Raw genomic sequence first — 9,713 nt, forward strand, 5'->3', positions numbered from 1 at the left:
CTCAACCAAACAATGCCTAACTATATAGCTTTCTTGTAATCCAAACGACTATCAAGATAAACTATTAATGCAAGAGAAATTATCCTTTCCCCAAAGAGTCCAACCACTATAATACCTCCAACTTAGAGCCAATGGGTTGTTATCCAGCCCCTCTCCTTGGCTTGATAGCTCTATCAAAAGACTCAAATCTAAAAAATCCAAAAGATGAGGCAACTAGACATTATCGGGCCATATGTATGGATGATTTATGTCAGCAAGTCAAACTATGCTACAGTAAATAAATTAGTGATATTATCTAAGATTCCAAATAATTAAAGAGTGACTTGCAAGCTCTCAAAAGAATGGGAGGATCTACCAAATTCTCCAACTCTACAATGATGATAAAAACATAAATATAAGCAAAGTTAGGCTTGTGGTATATGTCCATGACCTCATAGCCGACATCCACTTGAAAGCCAATCCCACTGAAACAGAGTAGAATCCTAGAATCCAAGGAAGCACAGCACTTTGCCCCCCACCATCCCAAACAAAACCTATGGTTTTCACAGTGAGAAGAATAAAAGCATGTTTCCCTTGTACCCCACTCCTCTTCTGTAAACTATAAAGCACAAAATTCACATCAATATGGGTCCTCTCCATAAACACCCTTCATCATATAATATCATAGACATTGCAATGAAATTGATTATTATATAGCCAACCCTCCCACCACTCTCAATCATTTCAAAACCATTCCTTTCCCTCTACAATCTATCAAGCCCCTTCCCCTTTATACACCCTTTCTCTCATGCTTCTCTTCCAATAAATGCCTCTCACTCTTTTGACCTAACTTCCAAACAGAATTTCCACACCACATAGCAGAAACTTTCAGTTTCAACCATGTCCATCACAGGACTCTCAGAAACATCTAAACTTCACAAGAAATTGTTTCATCGCAGAAATGATTCTGATGAGCTTGATGTGTTTGAGGCATCAAGGTATTTCTCAGGATACAATGAAGCTGTGGGCTATAATGGTGCAACTTATACACAAAAAGTCATTAGAGAAGATCACAGACATCCTTGGAGAGGAGGAAGAATGAGCTTAGACGTACCGATGAGAAATCCGCTACCTCAACAGTCTCACACAGTGGAAAAACAAATATTGAAGGAGAAGAAATATAAGCAACCAAGATCTCCAGGTGGTAGGCTAGCTAGCTTCTTGAACTCTCTCTTCAATCAAACAAGCTCTAAAAAGAAGAAATCAAAGTCTGCCACACAATCAATGAAAGATGAAGATGAAAGCCCTAGTGGAAGAAGGAAAAGGAGGAGCAGCATTAGTCATTTTCGAAGCTCAAGCACTGCTGATACAAAATCATTGTATTCTTCTTCGAGTTCTGGTTTTAGAACACCCCCTCCTTATGCACACACTCCAACAAAGAGCTACAAGGACTTCAGAAGCTATTCAGATCACAAGCAATTACTTTCCTTGTCAAAGCACAATGGAAATGTGAAATCCACAGTCTTCCAGAATGAGGTATTGGATGAGAAAAGGAACACAGATTTATCATGGTTGGATGAGAAATTTAAATGCAGTGATGGATTTTCTGAGAAACCCAAGAGCCTTGGTCATCGATATTTAGAGAAAGATAGGATTTGGGTTGATCAGTATCCACCAGAAGAGAAGGAATTTAGAAAGTTCGATAAGGTGGATGATGGAGCTGAGAGTGATTCAAGTTCTGATTTGTTTGAATTGCAAAACTATGACTTGGGTATCTATTCAAGTGGTCTGCCTGTGTATGAGACGACAAATATGGATAGCATCAAAAGGGGAGCACCAATTTCCAATGGCACCCTCTAGAATGTACATTTTCCCCTTGTTGATGCGTTCTTTGTTGTTATTACTATTAGAAACTGTGAGAAGAATATTGATTTCCTAGATTTTGCAATTTCTTGCTGTGGCCATCTGCTTTCCATGCTGTTTCTCTGTGTGTACAGTATGTAATGTTTCTTTGTCTTTCTTTGTCTTTCTCTACTTTTTGGTTTTTGGCGCTGGATTGAAGAATATTAGAAGTCTACCATTGGATTGTCTTGCTTAGATTGTGGCATGATTAGTGATTTTTCCACTAAATTGATAGAGAAGCAAAAGCATTATCAACCCATGTGGACTGCATCTTTTAATCTTTTGACTTTGGACAAGGAACAATTATAGATTACATATTATATTCCTCCCGCCTATGTGGTGTATGCAAGTACAGAGCACGTCTACCTTTGACCTCCCCAGAACCCCCACGCCAATTTTGGATGAGGAATAAATTATTGGGAAAAAATGGGCATATTCATGGAAGGCATTTGTAAAATTTTCATGTATGGGATTATCATAGCCATCCAACCCAGTTATCTGCACAGACATTTAAAGAGTTTTTCATTTCCTTTAATAAAGTTAAATGGTTAGGCAGTCTATTTGGTTCTCAGTTAATAATATGCAGGGAAATAAAGTAGATGATGAAGCTGGAAAGAAGGATTTCGGAATCTACAGGATTTATGCTTAAGCGTAGATTGATCATCTACATGAAATGGAAGGATGTATGAACAAGATGATGGCTGGAAGTTTCAAAAGCTGAGCTGTACGGAAACAAGACCCTCCTAATATTGCACTTTTTATTAGCAAAACTCAAATTATTAGGAGGTTGATGATAATAAGGTGTGCATTCTGTCTATTCACATGATCAACACAGAAAAGCATGCAAATGCCATTGTATTTTCGCAGCACTAGTGGCAGAATCAAGACAAAACCAAATGAGGTCCATTCAAGATTATAATATTAATTTTGGTTAAACTAATCGCAACTTTCGAAGATATACATTGATTATGGCAAAAAGGAAATGCCATGTGGGGATGATCAAATCATATGTGCATGGAAACATTGCTTAAACATTTGTATAGCCCTAAAGATTGCCTATAATACCCTATAAATGACATATTATATACAGTTAGAGCTTGATAAGAGCCGGCATCTGTCATTTCATCTTTTGTATAATTTTTGTGTTCTTCCTGCTTAACTGTATTTCAAGATTAAAATGCAATGTGAACCAAACACTTTATGTGTTCTTCAGTTCTTCAGACAAATGAGCCAAGGGCCCTATGTGCAACACATTGCAGTGATGGATTTGCCTACAGCAAAGGTAGACTATTAAACCAAGTAGTATGTATTGCCAAATGTGGAGGCTGGGTTTCAGGGTGCACGTGAACGTGCATTCATATGTATAAAGCTTAAAGTTTGGAGCTATTGAGTGATCATGAACGCTAAGGATAGCCTTTAGAAAGAATGATGCACAGAGCACCCAAAAGACCATAAGAAGGCATGATACAAGCAAATGATGCAAAAGGCAGCAAAAGGGGTCGTGGTAATGTAAAGCAAGCAGCTAGTGGGTGGAGGGCCCTAACATGGGCTTATTCAAAAGGAGATGTCATTAGAAGGTTGATACACACATACACAGACAGATAGAGACGAGATAATCTTTCTTGTGGACAATCATCTGTCATCCTTTTCTTAAAGTTGTAAAATAAAAAAATCCCATATCCTTGTTTTGATCTTCATTTATATATGTATATACATGGCCCTAAGCCCAAGACAATTGTCTCAAAGGAAATAGCTTGAGATGGGTTAGAGACAAAACTAACATACTCAAACATGAGGGAAATAAATAAAAGAATCTGCTGAATTTACCTCAGTACAAGAGCATGCAGATACCAGGTCTATAATTCAATTTTGGAAAAATGAATTTTGCTTATTTTCCCTGGAAATATATATAAATATATCATTTAATTGATAAATAATAGTGATAATCCTAGAAACTGTTTCTGAATCTCATTAACAACAATAAGCATAATTAGAGGTATAAAGAAAATATAATATTTAATCCAGAAGCATGCAATAAAGTGACATCATTCTTTATGCAGGAATGAAATTCAAGTCACAGCTAAAATCAACAAATTTAATAGTATAAAAGCTTGAGGACCACTTAGTGCAAGCTATCTATAAAAGATAGAATATCAAAGTTAGCAATTACATCACCGCACAATCCATTTATGCCCAAGTGTATGTTAACAAGACAAGATGAGAAGTTACAGAAAAATTAGCCTTCAACATGTAATGATGTAAATGCCTTCTATATTTGATGCTTTAGCCTATGAACACTGAAATAATAATCAAATCTCGATACAAAATGATTCTGCATGAAAGCAAATCTTCAAAACACACTTCAGAAGTTGACGTCTGTTACAACTCACAAGCAAAAGAATGTGTGTTCACCGTTCAGCCACTCTGTAAGCGTACCAAGAACTATGTCTACACTTACCCATTTCAGGCATAAATTTTCCAATTATATATCCATTATTATTCTGTATTTACAATCTAGTTTTATGCTTCAATAGCTGCCCAAGTTTATGCTGGATAGATCTCTCATAACTTTTTCATGTGTCATCAAATTATCTCAGAAAATGATCATATGATTGCTACTAGTTATGTGATTTAGAAGTCACCAAGGCATAGTGTGCAATTCAATTAGACAAGTGATAACCAATTTTGCTCGGGATTTTTTGTTTTGCTTCCTAAGTTCAGAGCATCATTAACATGCACCTAAAACTTAATTGATCCTCACATTGAGATGTACAAGTGATCCAATTCCTGGTGCAAGTTTCTGATTCATATTTCATGAGAAATGTAGGTAAGAAACCAGCAATAACAGTTAGATTTCCTTCAAGAGGACATAAATTCCACCCAAAAAAAAAAAAATGCAAGTATGAAGTTAAGATGATCAACAAAAATTCCAAACACCACCATAAGTCAAAACCCAAATTTCTACCAATCAAGTTGTGCATTTTAATTGTCAACAATAATAATCAAGGAAAAAAAAATTTGCCAGGAAAGTAAGATGGAGATAGAAAATGGAAGAGATATACGCAATAGCTATACCTTTAAGTTAGAGGCAAATTCCTCTGAGATCCAATTCATGACGAGAAGATGAAGAAATGGAATTCTCTCTGTGCTATATTACAAGGAGCGATAATTGATTTGGCTCCGAAAAGAATCCACCAGCTCATCAAGCTAACAAACAACTTCTAATTGGCGCTTGATTGCGTTTTCAAAGTAAGTGGGCTGAAATTTTTGGGCTCAAATTGCTGCCTGTCCAACACTCAATTTTTTTATTTAAATATTTTTCAAATTTTAACTATTAAAATATTATCTTATATAAAAAAATATATATCTAAAATTTCTTGTTTTAAGAATTTTAAAATTTTCAAGTTTACAAATTCAAGAATTATAAAATTTTGCTCGTCATATTACATATCTATAAAAAAAATTAATATTTCTTAATTAAATTTTTTTTGTTAAATTAGAAAAATAATAAATTTTTTTTATAAAATTATATTAATATGTATTTAAATAATTATTCATTAGAAAATTATTTATAAAATTTAAACATTTATCTTAAAAACTTTTTTATATTTAAAATATAAGATTTTCAATAATGATACTTTAAATATCGTCATGTGACATGTATATTTTTAATCCACTGTGTTTATTCTTTTATTAGTGTACGTCAACAAATTTAAAAAGTAATAGAACATAATTTACTTGTCAACTTAATTCAAAATTTAAATTTAAATATCATATATTTTTATATCTTTTATCAAATATAAAACTATACTTTATTATTAAAAATTTATATATTGACACTTGATATAAAATTATAATTAATTAAAAACTTATCATAAATATAATTTTATAAAATGATTATAAAAATATAAAAAAAATAAATATTAAATTATATTATTAAAATAAAATAATAAATAATAAAACGACTAGCATGTATATTAAAACTAGGCTTTAAAAATAGCTTTATAAGAATGTACCATATAGCTTCATGAGAGTACTTAGATATGACATATTCTCTTTCTTTTATATTTATTTTTATATTTTTTTTTATAAAAAATTAGTTTATCACATTAAATATTAACTTTTGTTTAAATATTTTTAAATTTTAAATTACTAAAAATCTTATCTCAAAAAAATACCTATTTTAAATTCTTTCCATTACTTCTTTTAAGAATTTTAAAATTCTTTTAGGCATTATAAAAATATGTTCATATTATATATCTCTAAAAATAAACTTTTTTTAGTTAAGTTTTTGGTTAAATAAGAAAGAGGTTGAATTATTTTTAAAAAAATATAATAATGTATATGAATAATTATTCAATAAAAAATTATCTATAAAACTTAAACATTTATTTTAAAATATTTTTTGTATTTAAAATCTAAGAATTTTAATAATTATACTTCAAAAATTGTTACATAGCATATTTTTTTTGTTTTTGCTTTGTGTGTACTTTCATTTGTACATGTCAAATAAATAAAAAAATAATTTGTTAATCAATTTATAATTTATTTATTTATACTTAAAATAAAATTATAGCTAATTAAGAATTTTATCATTGATAAAATATTATAATATGGTTATGAAAATATAAAATAAAAAAATATTAAATTATATTATTAAAATAAAATAATAAATAATTCGTACAATGCACAGATAAACTTACTTATAAATTTATTAAGCTAAACCTTAAAAAAAATACCATGTGACATAGCTTATGACCTCATCGAAGCCTGGTTGGATGATCCTAAAATTAATTTGGAAAAAGCTCATGACCGATTAAGATGGGATTTCATTTTGGATTCTTTTCGCCTTGCTTACTTTTCAGAGGCCTAGGTTTTGTTGTTGACAAAGAGAAATTATTAGATACATCTGATGCACATATACCACCTCTCACAATCATGTGAAACTCACTCTTCATATTATAAGGAGAACCCACTTTTCTGTAAGAGATGGAGCATTATTTTTTAGTGCTCTTGATATATCTAATAATTAGCCATTAACAAATGTTTGCAGGCATGTGAGATGAAAATTGGAATAAGAAGTAGGGATGGCAACGGGTCGGGTTTTTGCGAGTATCCGATCCGAACGAACCCTAATAGGACAGATTTGAGTAGTATATAATCGGGTTTGGGACGGATTTGGGTTTAAAATTTAATACCAGTGACGGGTTCAGATTGAATTCGGATTTTATATGTTGGGTATCTATTATCCGAATCCATTTATATAAATATTTAATTAAATATAAAATACATATTTTTTTAATAATATTTATAAATTTTTATATTTTTTATTTTATATAAAATAAAATTGAAATATTTTATGAAATTATTACATTTTTAAAATATAAAATTATTAATAAAAATAATTTTTTATATAGATTATTAATTAAATATATAAAACTAAATGGATTCAGATATTTTTTGGATAATGACAATCAAGTTTTGGACGAATTCGAATAGTTGAGAATAAATTTTAATCGGCTTTAGGACTAATTCGGGTTTTAATAATATTAATCAAGTTCGGATTCAGGTTTGATGATTTTCACGGATACCCTATCCGTTGTCATCTATAACGAGAAGCCTTTGTGTTCTTTTCAATCTGACCCGAGAGGTGCGCCAAGGGGATCTTATCTCCCCCTATCTTTTTGTGTTAGCGATGGAGAGGTTAAGGCACTGTATTCCTCAGGCAGTTGCTATTAATTCTTGGCATCGTAAAAAGTTATCTAGAAGGGATCCTTTTCTTTCGCATTTATTTTTTAGCAGATACCTCCTTCTATTTGCACATGCCTTAGTACATCAAATTCAAGTTGTCAAGGAATGTCTTCTTTCCTTTCGGGTAGCTTCGGGCAGAAGGTGAATCTTGCCAAGTCTAAGATATTTTTATCTACCAATATAAAAACCTCTTTGAAGAATCAGATATGTGATATTGCGAGGATGAGTCTGATGGAGGAGTTTGGGTCTTATTTAGGGGTTCTTATGTTCCAAGGGAGAGTGGGGAAAGCTTGCTTTGAGCCCTTATATTCTGTAAAATTGATGCTCAGTTGGCAAGTTGGAAAATGAATTTTTTTTTATCTTTAGTAGGCCACATTGTTCTTGCAAAGTCAGTTCTTATTGCCTTACGGAACCATCTTCTTCAATCTATTTATTTTCCTAGATCGATTTGTGCTGATTTTGATAAAAGGATCAGGGACTTCATTTGGGGTGACCAAAGAGGACAGAAATGCCTTCATCTTGTGAATTGGGATCAAGTCACCCATCCAGTTCAGCATGGTGGCCAGGGTGTGCGCTTTTGTAGGGAGATGAATGATGCTTTTCTAGCTAAACTGGGGTGGCATCTGTTACATGAAAATAATGCTTTATGGGCTGAAATGGTTGAGGGCCAGTATTTTGGGGACTCTTCTGGTGTGAATAATTTAGTAGGGAAGCCTAACGCGGCCATTGTTTGGCAAGGCATAACCAACAATGCTTCTCTATTGAAGTAAGGTATATATAATGTTGTTTGTAATGGGCTGTTTACTTTTTTCTAGGAAGATATTTGGCTTGTGGATATGCCCCTTCTTTCGTTAACTACGCAGGATATTCGCCACCATTTTCCTTAGCGTCCTATTGCACATTTTTGGGACGGTAATATGTGGAATTGGAGTTTAATTTCTTATTATCTTTCTGAGGATCTCTGTATTCGTTTAGAGTCAGTTTCTTTAATTTCAGATGCTAATGTTATGGATTATATAGCTTGGAGGTATGATTTTCGTGGATCATTCACAGTGAAATCTGCATATAAGCTTGCAAAACCCTTAAGTTGTAGTGTACTTGATTCTCTCTGGTCTACTATTTTGAGGATTAAAGTTCCTCAACGCATTCGAGTTTTTATTTGGTTACTGGTCCATTGTAAAATCATGACAAATGAGGAGAGATGTGGACGAATTTCACAAACGATCCTGGATGTAGTATTTGTAGAACTTCCTGTGAAACTACTGTTCATGCTCAAAGGGATTGTCCCTTAGCTAAGCTCGCATGGAAGAGAATATGGAGTGCGAAGTCATTTCGCAATTTCGAGACTCTTCCTATGGTGGGATGGTTATATCAGGGCAATTCTTTTGTGGGTCAGTTGTTTGGTAGTTCTACTTCTCTCCAGATTTTGTGGTGGTTGTGGAAATGATGCAATGACCTTATTTTTAATATGAATGCTCTATCTCTTGATGCTAAGTTACACATATTGAAATTCCAATTTTATCTAATGCTAATGGATGGGATTCATGTAGTTTAGATAAATCTAGCTTGACAAGAAATATCATCTCTGTTGCTTGGCAACCTTCCAGTGTTGGTTGGTGGAAATTTAATACCGATGGAGCATCTAGAGGTAATACTGGCCGAGTAGGTGGGGGTGGTGTCCTGAGGGACCATCATGGCCTCTAGAAGGCGGGCTGTACAGTACGGTTGGGTATATGTAATTCCATGACTGCTGAGCTTCAAGCTTTGATTAATGGCCTTCATTTGGCCTGGAACATGGGTTGTAGAAGATTACTGGTTGCCATGGATTCTAAAGCATCTGTCGAGCTATTATTGGATAGGAATGCCACGAATTTGAAGCTTGGCAATCTGGTCTTGCAGTGTCGAGCTTTGTTGAGCCGCGCTTGGAAAGTAAGGGGTTGTTTGATTTACCTTTTGGGTGCGGTTGATATCTGATAGATATTTAAATAGGTAAATTATAGTATTTGATAAGCATAGAAAATAGAGCTGATAGCTGATGGACAACTGATATGATACCCATCAGCTGCAGTTTGTATCAGCTC

The 9,713-nt window shown here is 33.1% G+C and overlaps 1 protein-coding gene across 1 annotated transcript; it reads left to right on the forward strand.

The window, feature by feature from the left end:
• The first annotated feature begins 465 nt into the window (after window positions 1-465).
• On the forward strand, window positions 466-2,076 carry LOC110636742 (protein BIG GRAIN 1-like E). Its single transcript, XM_021786568.2, has one exon. The coding sequence runs from the start codon at window positions 880-882 to the stop codon at window positions 1,837-1,839; it is 960 nt and encodes a 319-aa protein (XP_021642260.2). The 5' UTR covers window positions 466-879; the 3' UTR covers window positions 1,840-2,076.
• Window positions 2,077-9,713: the final 7,637 nt, after the last annotated feature.

The sequence above is a fragment of the Hevea brasiliensis genome, chromosome 9, assembly GCF_030052815.1.
Source record: "Hevea brasiliensis isolate MT/VB/25A 57/8 chromosome 9, ASM3005281v1, whole genome shotgun sequence".
NCBI lineage: Eukaryota > Viridiplantae > Streptophyta > Magnoliopsida > Malpighiales > Euphorbiaceae > Hevea > Hevea brasiliensis.

Bases quoted from the DNA above. Each gene is read 5' to 3' on its own strand.
- LOC110636742 (XM_021786568.2), top strand. From the start codon at position 880: ATGTCCATCACAGGACTCTCAGAAACATCTAAACTTCACAAGAAATTG.